The sequence below is a fragment of the Eumetopias jubatus genome, unplaced genomic scaffold, assembly GCF_037043125.1.
Source record: "Eumetopias jubatus isolate StellerSeaLion01/CBP00866 unplaced genomic scaffold, mEumJub1_p1.0 scaffold_11, whole genome shotgun sequence".
Taxonomy (NCBI): domain Eukaryota; kingdom Metazoa; phylum Chordata; class Mammalia; order Carnivora; family Otariidae; genus Eumetopias; species Eumetopias jubatus.
Genome location: NW_028274817.1, coordinates 14821602 through 14834969, shown reverse-complemented (window position 1 = coordinate 14834969; position 13368 = coordinate 14821602). Strand labels below are relative to the sequence as shown.

General features: G+C 43.2%; 1 protein-coding gene across 7 annotated transcripts in view; it reads left to right on the top strand.

The window, feature by feature from the left end:
• LOC114202512 (integrator complex subunit 6-like) overlaps positions 1-13368 on the top strand; it is a 52773-nt gene that overhangs the window by 13747 nt on the left and 25658 nt on the right. For all 7 annotated transcript variants that reach the window (XM_028095763.2, XM_028095767.2, XM_028095764.2 and 4 more), the window contains 5 exons: positions 8558-8707; positions 9549-9638; positions 9864-10047; positions 10307-10435; positions 12617-12780. In XM_028095763.2, coding sequence (XP_027951564.2) covers positions 8558-8707; positions 9549-9638; positions 9864-10047; positions 10307-10435; positions 12617-12780 — 717 coding nt within the window. The remainder of the gene's footprint in view (positions 1-8557; positions 8708-9548; positions 9639-9863; positions 10048-10306; positions 10436-12616; positions 12781-13368) is intronic.

Genomic DNA, 13368 nt, shown 5'->3' with positions numbered 1-13368 from the left:
TCTGCCTTCGGCTCAGGTCATGATCCCGGGTTCCTGGGATCGAGCCCCACATCGGGCTCCCTGCTCGGCGGGAAGCCTGCTTCTCCCTCTCCCTCTCCCCCTGCTTGTGTTCCCTCTCTCGCTGTGTCTCTCTCTCTGTCAAATAAATAAAATCTTTAAAAAAAAGTCTATTAAAAAAAAAGTCTAGGGGGCCCTGGGTGACTCTTAGTTTTGGCTCAGGTTGTGATCTCTGCGTCTGCACTCTGTGCTCAGCAGGGAGTCTTCTTCTCCCTCTCACTCTGCTCCCCCGCAGCCCCCCTCCCCGTTCGTGCGCTGTCTCTCTCTCTCTCTCTCTCTCTCTCTCTCTCTCTCTCTCTCTCAAATAAATAAATAATCTTTTAAAAAATTAGTCTGGAGGGAAGAGATGCTCTTTAATCTTTGGAAAGTCATGAGCGGCCATTCTATGGTCTCCTCTGTTCAATTCTTTCTGCAGTATTTGGGTGGCTTAGTCTCATTTCTGTCCTTGTGTTTTTCCAAAGCCACCTTTGTTAATTTTTATTTTGTGTATGTGTTCATAAAAATGTCTCCTATCAGAACCCAAAGTCTCAACAGTTGAACACGTGATCTGCACGGTGGCTTTTTTTTTTTTTTCTGATAATAGGTCAATAGCTATAGTTGAAATGGTCTGAGAGTGAGAGGGGTTGCATTTAACACTGTATCTGATGGAATTTGGCAAATTCTTTGCTACTCTAAGTATTTTTCCTTTAGTAACAATGCAACTGATTCTCAGAGAAAAGTTTCTAAAGTTCGGTTTCTATGTGTTAGCATCCTCTGGTGAAGGTCAAATTTCTTTTGATCTTACCATGCTTTCAAGTGAGAGGTGTGCTACTTCATAATTTCATCCTGATTCTCTGGGGTAAGAATTGAAAACTCATAAATGCATTTTGCAGATATTTTAAACTAATCTTTAGGATCACAGTCCTATCCACTAAAAAAAAAAAAAATCCTAAAATCCTACCCATTAAAACAAAACAAAACAAAACAAAAAAACCTCATACTAGGTATTCTAAAGAGACTGGTGATACAATTTTGTGTCAGTAGAATCAAACTGAATCATTTCTTTCCCCAGTTTACTTAAAAATAAGTGCTCATGGTGGCACCTGGGTGGCTCAGTGGGTTAAATGTCTGACTTTGGCTTAGGTCATGATTTCGGGGTCCTGGGATCAAGCCCCACATCGGGCTCTGTGCTCAGTGGGGAGTCTGCTTGAGGATTCGCTCTCTCCCTCTCCCTCTGCCCCTCCCCCTGCACGTGCTCTCTCTCTCAAATAAATACATAAAATCTTAAAAAAATAGACACTCACGAGGGCCTTTCCTGCAGGCCACACGCTGTCAGATACATTTCTGCAATGTACTAGGGGGGACAATTTCTTAAGAACCTTTTTTTTTTTTAAGATTTTATTTATGTAGAGGACTCAAGTAAGCTAGAATTCTTGTGTGTGGTCTTGACTGGTAGTATTTCCTGAAGCGCGTGGATGGAAATTAATTGGTGGACTGAAACACAGAATGGTAGCAGTCAGAGTTCTCAGGGAGAGAACTGATTTAATCAAATAAATGCACTTCGAGCCTTTTAGCAAGTTCAGGACACTAAGTGCCCCTGGGGAAGTGACTTTGACAACAAGGAATCCAAGATAACCGGATATTCATAAAACCAGTAATCTTAAAAGAAAAAGCTGTATTACTAACACAGAATGATAGACCACCTCTTTTGAACCTGAAAGTGTATCAGGACCTCGAGTCCCCCCAAAGTGCAATCAGTCCAAATCGCTAGAGTTTTGAGGGGGGAAAAATGTCAGAGTCAGAAAATATAATACCAGAAGAGAGTTTTAAAGGAGATACAAGAGGCAAGACAGTTCCATTCCTTTAATGATATGGTGGCTTCCTAATGTGTAGTTCACCATTTTAACAAGCTCCTTTCTAAGTGTGAGGTCTGTAAATACAATTTCAAGAGAAGTTTGAATGTTTTAAGGTGATTCAGCTATCACAGTGGTCTGTTTACGTAGGAGGGCAAGAAAACCTTGTCTTATATCTCTCAGAATTAGAGTCTGTTTTCGTTGTGAGAAGAAAACTCCAGAAGTTTTAAAGTTTTAATTCGCACAGATATTCCATATAAGGCTAAGGGCAAAGACCAAGGGAAAAGTCATCCGTCTCCTCGGGAGACGGAGTTGATTGGAAAAGCAGGGCTTCCTACTCTTCATGTCATTCTGTCTCGCTGGTCAGTTTACCAACGCAAGAACGGTATGTGGTGACAAAGTTGATAGAACGTCAGATGGGAGAAGAAAGTAAGTTGCTCGAAAAATGCGGTGGAAATTGATTTAGTCTGATCGTCTAAGTTGCTGCAGAACCAGTTTGCCCCCAGCTTGCGGAGAGCAGATGGAAAAAAAAAAGGAAAATAGTTTATCTTTCAACAGGAGAAATGGTGGCCCTGCTAAATTTAAACTCCTTGGCTTTAACTTGCGACATCTGGGAAAATACTCAAATCCGTTAATCATCTGGTTTGTAACCACCTCGAAGAAGAGCCCGTGGTCCAGGATAGCCCTCTATCTGGGATTATGAAGGGCAAATATTACCAGGCTGATTTCATTTCCTTTAATAAAAGATTTAAAAAAAAGAAAGTCTTGTCAAGGAGAGGGAAGCAGTGTGTATTGTCTCTCCTTGAATCCCAGGGAGGCCTTTTTATTCATCATGAAGGGCTTACTAACGAGTTCTGAAGACTTGGGCTGAGTGGAACTATTATTTTTCAGGGGAGTGTCCAGATAGGCTTGTGACAAGCTCTATTTTTGCTTCTTTGAGAAGATTCTCTGCGATTCCCTTTCAGTAGCTATCACCCTAGAGAACTGGAATTATTCACTTATTTCTTGATTTAGAAGTATTCCATTTACATAGTTTTTAAGGGGGCACTTCTCTTGTGGAAGGTGAGCTGTAGCTGCCCTAAGTCTGTTTTTCGGTTACCTAAGAGGGCGAGATTCACAGCCTGTTCCTTAAGTTTGCACGTGAGACTAAGCCTAACAAGGTCATTTATATTTTGGAAAAGGATTACAAGTGCCCTTTAGAGATGGAGCAAGGCTTTTCCCAAAGGGCTCTAGCGCCACTCCCACATCCCCTTCAAGGACAGTTGATCTGCTTTTATCTCTGTGACTTGTTTACACTTCCTGGCACGATTTCGACGGAGGAAAGGGTTCTCCTATTTTAAAAAAGAAAAATAAATAAAAATCAATGAATCGGAGAAATGGTCTGGCCAAAATGGGATGAAGCTCAGGAAGGAGAAGTGTTAGGATGGTGAGATTTGGGGGGCGCCACTAAATAGCACCCCCTCCTTTCCCTCCTCCATTGAAACCAGTGACGAAATAAGACACAGGAGTCCTAAGTAATGGCTGTCTTCCTGACAAAGGCTAGACTGGAGGACACAGCCTAGGTGCGTGTTCCGCAAAAGCTCCCAAATCGTTCACACGTTGCTAGACCTCCCCTATAGAGCCTACCCGTAAGCAACATATGTCAGAACATACCAGAAAATTAGAGTTTCAGCAACAGGCCTACAGGGAGCATGCCAGTTTCCTGTTGCCACACCCAGCAGTCAGATAAGAAGATGGAAGTAAGGCCGCAGAGGAGAGTAGAAAGTATTTCTTTTAGGCTTTGCCCTTCCAGGGAAAGGAGCGCAGATTCTCTCCTTTCCGTGGTGATCCGAGGGGCAACAGATAGCTAGTGGCTAGTCAGTAGAGCTGGGATAGAATCCAAGGCACTGATAGACTGAAAGGCCCATACTTTTTCTGTTGGTATTCAAAGACGTGTTCAGTTGACTCTACAAATTTCAACCAGGCCTGAATTAACATGTTTATTAAGATGTGAGGTGTTCTCTTTCTGTAAGTCAGATTTATATAACGGTATGGAATTAGAAGATAGGAAATCTCCAAGGGACCTTAGCGGTGGTGTTTCAGCCTTTTCATTGCTTAGATGAGGCAACAGCCCCAGTAAGGGGTAACCGACTTCCTCTGGACCAGTTGCTTCGCTAGTGAGTTACGGCCAGGATAGACCAGGGTTTTCCAAGTCCTGGGTCACTGCTCTGCACACCCGACTGGTGTGCATTTAGACATCGGGGAAAGTAGGCTTCAGTGAAATGAGATTTGGAAGTTTCATTAAATGTTTGAACTTTTAAGCTACTCAAACAAGGCTTGTCTATGAGGTGAATATGTGGAATAGGTAGAAGGTTCTCTAGTACAGTGGTTTAAATTGGCGGGCTCTAAGCTTAGGCTACCTGGGTTCAAATCCTGGCTGTGTCATTTGCTAGTTGTTCGACCTGGACGAGTTTCTGTCTTCCTTTCTATAAAATGGAAATAAGAGCAGCACCTACTTGATGGGGCGGTGGCGGTGCCTGGACGAGGAGGGTACTGTGCTTAGCGTAAGTGGGGTCCTGACACGTCGGCCCAGACATGCATTACCTCACATTATTATTCAGCACCGTCATCATCGTCGTCAGCATCATCATTTGACTTCTGGGAGACTTTTTAAAACTTGACCTGGGAAGACCGTAAACTCTTAATTTAGGATTTCACTCCTCCTAGGTTACTCCTTTGTCCCAAACCTCTGTTCCTTCGGTGTCCCAGGCTAGAAGTTTTGTCATCATCTTTTGCTCTGTCTCCTTTAGGCCCATGCATGGTCTGTCTGTCACCAGGTCCTACCTTGTTGGGTTGAAGTGTTTCTCAGTTAACCCCTTCCTCTTCATTCCCATCCTAATTCAGGCCCTAATTCCCTCAGGCCTGGATTACTAATTCAAGCCTCCTGGTTTCTTTTTCCTGACCACAGCCTCTCCTGCTTAAGTCTTACTTCTTCCTGGTTTAGGAAAACAAAAGAGGGATGGTAATACCATGCCTGTTTTATAGGGTTGTCCTACACAAATGTGAAATGGGAAAGTGCTTAGTAAGCTGCAAAGCTCCATAAGAATGTATGGAACTCATCATCATGAGTCAAGATTTTACAGACATGAGAGTAGGGTACCTTTGGAGTAAGTTGAAAGAAAAGACTGTATTAAGAAGGTAAATGGGGTGGGAGGGCGTCTGGCTGGCTCAGTTGGGGGAGCGTGCGACTCTTGATCTCGGGGTTGTGAGTTCGAGCCCGACGCTGGATGTAGAGATGACTTAGAAATAAAATCTTTAAAAAAAAAAAAAAAGAAGGTAAATGGGCTGTCCTGAATTCATTTATTAAAAAAGTCAACTCCGAGCAATGAAGAGTATAATGAGAATGAGAATGAAGAATATAAACATCTACTTTCTGCCACTAGCTCTTTATAATTATCTTTTGGGAAGAAATTTGTCTCATGAACAAGGTTCTCTAAATATTGAGATTAATCCATAGGCTTTTTCCCCCTCAGCGTTGTGAGGAATGCATTTAGGGACATTCGGTTTTCTCTTGAAGGAGCTAGACTGCTCCGAAGACGTTTATTGCTTTGGGGTAGTACATGTGGCCGCCAGACTTTGTAGTACCGAGGTGGGAGTAGCATCCAAATTTCTTGTACTGTTCCATTCACCGCAAAGAATTGGAATTGACCTAAAAACAATGCCGGTGACTCAGGTGCAGAAACGATTTGTAAAATGCTTTCAAAATTCATAGTATAAGGGGAAACTCAAAGGGCAATTATTCTGACAGATTGATTAGTAAGATGATGAACAATCAGGACACATTATTTTAAATATGGATGAGGTACAGGGTGCTTGCTTACGTGGTACTCATGTCTTATCTCAGCCCTTCCCCAAATCAAGTAGTCAGCTAATTTTTCTTTGCTCATGCCCTGAACTACTTTGTGGCTCCCGGGAGTTCAGTGCTCACTATAGTGAAGTAACTCTGAAAAAGAAGTCAACTTTATAAAGTGGCTTGTGGGTGAACGACGGTCCATTCTCAGGTTTGCCCAGGCCACAAAGCTCAACTTAATGGACGACCTTTCTCCCTCACCCAGCCCTTCTAATTAGCTCCTAAGAACTTCTGACTCCGCCTCTGAAACACTTTGTTCATCGGCAGCCTCCTCTCCCTCCCCGCCACTCTTGCTCAGGCTTTCATCACTCTTCCCATAAGCTATTGCAACAGTTTCCAAACCAGTTTCCCTGCCTCGAGCTTCAGCCTCCCCTCCACCCCCCAATTTATTCTCCACCTCCCCAGCGGAATGATCTTGCTAAAATCCAGATCTGATCATGCCCCTCCCCTAATTAAAAACCTCAAGTCATTCCCAGAGCCAACAGATAAAATCCAAACTACCGAGCACAACGTACAAAGCACCATACAGTGAGGGCCCCACTTACTGGCCTCGCCTCCCGCCATGTACCCAGAGCAATGATAATCAAATTACTTGCGGTTCCCCACGAAGCCCTAGCCTTCTATGGATGCTCGTTCTCTTTCTTGGTGCGCCCCTCCACTCCCACCATCAGGGCGGGATGCCCCGCGCTCTTCTGCACATGCCCCGTGTTCGGTGAGAAGCCCTCCCCGACTTTCTGGCCACTTGTCCCTTCAGCCTGTAGAACTGCATTTCTCATTCCTCTGTGGCAGGAGCTCCTTGAGGACTGAGCCCTTTCCATATCCCCGGCGTGTAACGTTGGCCCGTGCAAATGTGTTGACTGAAGGAAGGACTTGCTCTGTCCCTCCCAATGGCGGACCTTTCCCTTTGGCCACAAGGAAGAAGGCTTATTTTTGAACTCAGTGTGATTTGTAACCTGCTGGGGATGTTTCTAGGTATTTGGTGAGGACAATTTCCACCACAAGCCTTCCTTTTAAGTAAAGCTGAGTTTGTCTAATCCAGCAAGATTTTCTGGGGGCCACAAGGAATTGTTCTCATGCTCTACTTTGCCTGGGCGCTAGAAGTCATACCCACAGTGTGGCCAAAGGAGCATGTGGAAAGGTTTCACCTTTAGATCCTTCGCTCTATAGGATATGTTAGGAGTCTTTTTAAAGGACAACTAAGCACATCTTTAATTTCACAGAATCCCAGACTATTGGACTGGACTGGATCTTAACCAGGTTCTGGACTGTTCAGTGGAAGGGGGCGCCATTCTCACGGATTCCAACAGGAATGACCTCTCCCTTGGGTTGTGTTTTGCGCAGCCTCACACAGTATCCCTGCTTGCTTAACCCTCTTCATTTGCAGAGCATACAATTTAGGTCCTCAGAGCCAACAGGTTCGCTCCAGGTCACGCAGACTCTGGCCCCCTCCCGCCCCGTCTGTCTCCCACTCATCCTGACCCAAACTGCTTCTGGAGACTGGGAAACTAGCGAAGATAGTGTTTGCTATGGTTGCGTGGATAATGGACAGGATGCCTTCGGCTAAACATGACATTTAAATGCTTTATCGCTTATTATTTGCTTTTGCTTCCACATCCAGTTGTACTGGCCCAGTTGGCATGACTTCAGCATTCAGCATCTCACACTGCTGCCCTCGGGGCTGCCGAGACCCAGGTGGCCATTCCTCCCACCAAGTTGCCAAGCTGTGTGCTGTTTGCTCTCTCCCTGGCTGGCCTTCTCTGTGACCCGCTTTCAGCTGCCAAGTCTTCTTTTGGCTTCTCTTCTTTGCATTTGGTGCTGCTTTGTTTTTGTGGCCGTGACTGACCAGTCACCATGATCTTTTCTTTCTCTTCTACAAACCATTCAATCACAGCATGTTGGCTGCTGGCCTTGGGTCTCTGGTTCTTGGCCGCTGTCCATAGCTGCTGGGGGTGCCTAGGGGGTGCTGCTTCTTTGCCAGAACTTTTTAGATTTCTTTCTCCCCCCTTTCCTGGATTTGGGGCTTTCTGAATGTTTGAAGATGCCAGAAGGGTTGTCTCCAAATAGTTGTGGCTCTATTCCTAGAATTCCCCCTTGACTCTTATTTAAAGTGAAAATATTGTTTGGGCGGAAGAATCTTGGTTAGAAAAGTTCAAGTAGATCAGACAGTCAAGAACAAGTTGTCTCTATCAAGGACAGTGCATTTAAAAATAGTCCTTCCTCTCCTCCTCACTTCATGCTCATCATCCATGTCAAAGTAAGGTAAATACTGAGGTGTTTGGGTAGGTACGATTGGACCTGAACAGAAGATTGGACTTCTTGAGCCAGAGCCTTCCAGCCATAATGGACGAATGCACTGTTTGCATCTTTGCTGTTGGTCATTAATGCTGACAGATCTTTCTGAAACTGATTGCTTGCTTTATTTATTTTTTTAAAGATTTATTTATTTATTTATTTGAGAGAATGAGAATGAGAGAGAGAGAGAGTACATGAGAGGGGGGAGGGTCAGAGGGAGAAGCAGACTCCCCGCTGAGCAGGGAGCCCGATGCGGGACTCGATCCCGGGACTCCAGGATCATGACCTGAGCCGAAGGCAGTCGCTTAACCAACTGAGCCACCCAGGCGCCCCACTGATTGCTTGCTTTAGTTCCACTTGGTCAGTCAAGACATAGAATAGAATTAGATCAAGGAACTATTAATTTGTTAGAGGTTAGTGGTTGCTTGCACTTTATATATTGTTCATTGTATAATCGGGAATTTCTCTGTAAATGTTTGGTTTTCAGGCTGGTTGGAAGGAAAATCACGCAACATTCATGAGTGAACTAAAAAATCTTCAGGCTTCTGGACTGACTACTCTTGGTCAGGCTCTAAGATCCTCATTTGATTTGTTAAATCTCAATAGATTAATATCTGGAATAGACAATTATGGACAGGTAAAAAAAACTTTGAGTGAGTACAGCTAATTTATTTTGGTGACTTGGGGTAAGAGTTTAAAATTGGGCGTGGTTACCGAGTTTTCTGCTACTTTTCACAACTGCCAAAAGGAAGTCCGTATCTTTTAAATACCTGCTTTAAAAAAGAGCCCTCTTTTGGGGTGGGGGGGTCCTTGTATGTGGCTTGATCATAAAATATGTAGTGAAAATTGCCTCCCCATCAGATCATCAGCTATCTGAGAATGGAATGACTAAATTGCTGAGAAATATTGGAACGAGGCCTTTATAAGAGAAATTTTCAGTGTCCTGAACTCCCTCATCTCTCCCAATTCAATGGAAAAGCTCTAGAATAAGAGAAAGGCAAGACAGCATCTGGTGCTCCTGTTGTCCTTACTCTAGAAAACTCTGCGCACAATAACCAGAGTCACTGTCCCGGCTCCAGAGCATAAGTCACTACTGTCCCCCAATCTGTGCCAGGATTTTGACTCAGGTGAACGGATTCACGGGTGTGGATGCTGCTTCCCTTATACTGTCTTTAAGATCTTTTTTTTATGATTGCTTGGAAAGCAGAGGGAGAGGAGTATTTGGATGTTACAGTTTGGGGAGCTCCTGAATGATATGAATTCCTCAGTTTATTCTGAATGTTACCTCAGCAGGGATCCTTATTTTGATTCCCACCCGCTTCAGTCCCTAATCTTTGCCTTACTTATCCAGGCAAATTTTATCACACACTTGAGAGATCCCTGGCAAGGCAAATGTAAAAAAAAAAAAAAAAAAAAAAAAAGTTTAAATACGATTTTATTACTTTACATGGCTCTAATACTTTTTAAATGTATTTTAGGGGAGAAATCCATTTTTTTTAGAACCATCTATTTTAATTACCATCACAGATGGAAACAAGTTAACAAGTACTGCTGGTGTTCAAGAAGAGGTGAGATTTCATTTTTTTTTTTAAGTTTCACTTAAATGGCAGAGAACATGCCGCTATTTCTGTGGGAGGCCCGCGTTGCCAGTTAAGAATAAGTTTGATCAAACCTTCCATCTTCACGAGCCCTGAAAGATTGTTGAGTCCATGAAAGAAAAGTGACCCTGTTAACTTTTTCTTCACTGTTGCACGGGTTGTTATGATGAAACTTCTCAACTTTTGCCTTATCAGCTTCATCTCCCTTTGAATTCTCCTCTGCCCGGAAGTGAACTAACCAAAGAACCTTTTCGTTGGGATCAAAGGTTATTTGCCCTGGTGTTGCGTTTGCCTGGATTGGCTTCTACGGAACCAGAGCAACTAGGCAGTGTACCGACTGATGAGTCCGCCATCACTCAGATGTGTGAAGTCACAGGAGGTATTGGCAATATCTCATATTTCTAAAGGAAGAATCCAGAGCAGCAGGGTATGGTTCCTCTTAAGCGCCATATTCTGTCTTGTCCTGCTTTCCTCCCGAATCTTTTAGCTCTGCTGCTGCTTCTCATCATGAGTGTGAGGTTTGCTGCCAACGTAGTTATGATCCGTTCGAGATATATTTTAGGATTTCAAATGCTTATATTGTTAAGTCGCATTTTATTTGATCAAACTCACACTGTTTGTTCTTCCTTCTGGTATAGGTCGCTCCTACTGTGTTAGAACACAAAGGATGTTGAATCAGTGTCTAGAATCTCTAGTTCAGAAAATTCAGAGCGGTGTCGTTATTAACTTTGAAAAAACGGGACCAGATCCACTTCCTGTTGGAGAAGGTACAGTAGATGACTTTTTTCCTTTTACCCTGGAGAATGATCGGAGATGGGGAAGACATTAAACTCATAACAGATACGGTCTTTACTGTCTACACGCATTCATGGGGTTACACACATCCGTCCAAACAGTTGCCATTCATTCATTGCCTGGGTGGTCAAATTCTAACAACTTTAATTCAATGTCAAATCCTCTTACGAAAATTCTTCCTTTCCCCTACCCTTTTCATATCCCCTGGTCCCAGTCTGGTGATACACTGCATTATTCACCTCTCAATTCACAAAATAGCTAGAGAATCACTTCGGAGTGCCACGTAATTAGTAACCTGGTTTTGGTCTTGTGAGCCCCAAATGTGCCAAGCAATCTTTAGGAAATCCGTGTTTGTCACCACATGTCAGCAAGAGATTGTGAATATTTGTCCAGAAACTGCTTAATGTCCTATAAGATCCTACACCGGGATTTTCCCACCCACTTTTTAACTGCTGAAACTTTTCTCTTCAAGTGACATTTTACAGAAAGTTCAACATCGCAAAACAGTTGAGCACAGACGTACTGTTGTATAGGGGAAGGGTCTTCTCCCTCATGTCATCCCCGCCCCGCAAGCCTCCCTGGGAGCACTCTGCAAGGCTGCTTTTCCTCGTTCCTGGGCGCTCACACACATCACTACCCATGGTGCTTGTCTCACCTGATCCATACGTTGGCATTGCGTGGCCACCATCAGTGGGGGCTGCTCAGAAAGACGCATGCTTCTGTCTGAAGCCATGGATCCTGTGGTTCCTGACCTTTTTGATGTTTAGTTCCCAGAAACCTTTAAGAAGCTGTTGGAAACGTAGAGACCTCTCTCCCTAGAATAATGGACATAGGCCACACAAATACAGTTTGGTATTTAATTCTAGGGTTTCTTGGACGCCACTTTTAAGAACACCCACCACAGAAGACTGAGGCCTCACAGCCTGTTTGAAATTCATTAAATTAATTGAGGAAGGACATGTTCTCTTGCTAATGATTGACAGTTCCATCCATACTTCTGTGTTCATTATCTTAATGTGAACTGGGAACTGTCCTATGGAAAGCCTATTGGATTTGGTGTCCTGTAAATAGCTAAGATTTTCTTTCTAGCTCCATTTCCCCTTTGCCCAGGGTTCTTAGCCTTCGAGATTCTGAAGAAAGCTAAGAACTCTCTCCGCAGAAAGATGCACATCCCCAGAATTGTGAGCTCAACTTCAGGGGGTCTCTTGGTCCCCTGAAGCTATTACACGTATTCCCTAGAGATCCATGGACCCTAGTAAATCTCCTGGCATAAAGTAATTACTTGTTTAAAGTGACACTTAAATAAGTAAATCAAATGACCTGTAATTTAAGAAGTATGACTCAAATCATTAAAACGTCTCTTTTACAAATATAGACTATTGAATCATTGCATTAAAGTTATATAACTCTGCCTTGCCCTCTTTTGGTGGGCAAATTAAATATGCTAGTTTAAACAATTCAGATATATTCGGGATACATCCTTCAGCATTATACAATGCCCAGCTTCCGTGGAATTTTAACGGTGGCTGGGGAAACGATCATGAATTTGTCAATAATAAACTCGATGCATTTGCTTTATGTTCCCTCCCCCAACTATATATGTAGATTGTATTGTCAACATTCCTTCTATCTTTGAGTGAATCTGGATTGTTTTTATTTTGCCTTTGTGGTCATTGGGTCTGTTTAGTAAAGAATACTTTTTCCCCCCCCATCTAACTGGGAATAGAAAGAAAATCTAAATGGAATTTATGACCTATTTTGTCAGATCCCCAAAATGTAAAAACTATACCAAGGGATGAGCCATTTCATTTACCTAATTTGAAAAAATAACTCTAGTGGTTTGGTGGGGGTAATTTATGTGTCCAAATTCAGAAAATTGAGAACTGATTTTATAATAGTTTTCCATATAACTTGGTGTTCGGGGCATAGTTAAGGATGGGAGTGGGGTGTTGGATTAGAGGGATGGGTTAGATGAAAAATGCTAGAGAGAACATTCAGAAATCCTGATAGAGTCTTTTGTTTCTCTCATTTTTTCACGAATTATCATTTTGGCTTGTTTTATACTTTGCTTGGAGCTGAAAATTTTGTGCAAGAAGATCAGCAGGTGTAAAAAGAAATTGATGCCTCAGTATCTGTCTTTGTTTACCTTTTAGATGGACTTACGGATTCATCCAGGCCAGGCAATTCATTTGCTGCTCAACCGTGGCATAGTTGTCATAAGCTCATTTATGTACGACCTAACTCTAAGACTGGTGTTCCTGTTGGACATTGGCCAATTCCGGAATCTTTTTGGCCAGATCAGAATTTACCTTCACTAGTAAGTGTCATAAAACAAAAAGGTAAACATCATTCCAGATTTTCAGTTTGCTGATTACAGTGACCCTTGTAAAATGGCTTTGAGGCTTTTTTTTTAAGATTTTATTTATTTATTTATTAGAGAGAGAGAGAAACAACATGAGAGGGGAGAGGGCCAGAGGGAGAAGCAGGCTCCCCGCTGAGCCCGGAGCCCGATGTGGGACTCGATCCCAGGCTTTTAAGCCATACCTTTTCTCTCTGGCTGGAAGTCTAAGCTTGTACCTAAAAACAAGAGAGAACTTCCTTGCCCTTCTGGCATTCTTTCTTTTAGTTGCCTTTTGCTACTTGAACTGCCCACTTTGGATGTTAAAGCGTTGTTATTTTTGACGGCGTCGCAATCTGTGGCTTGGTTTTTATTTCCCAGCAGCTGACTTGATTGACACGGGAAACGCCACATCCAAAGAGCACTAACGTTGTTTGTCGTGTACATCCTCAGGAAATGAAAACTTAGCTTGCACCTTGCCTAGGTTCTAGAAACACATTCAAAACAGAAGCTCTTCTGCTTCCTCCTGGGGAGTCATTAGACATGTAGTGGAACTTTGTGGACCTG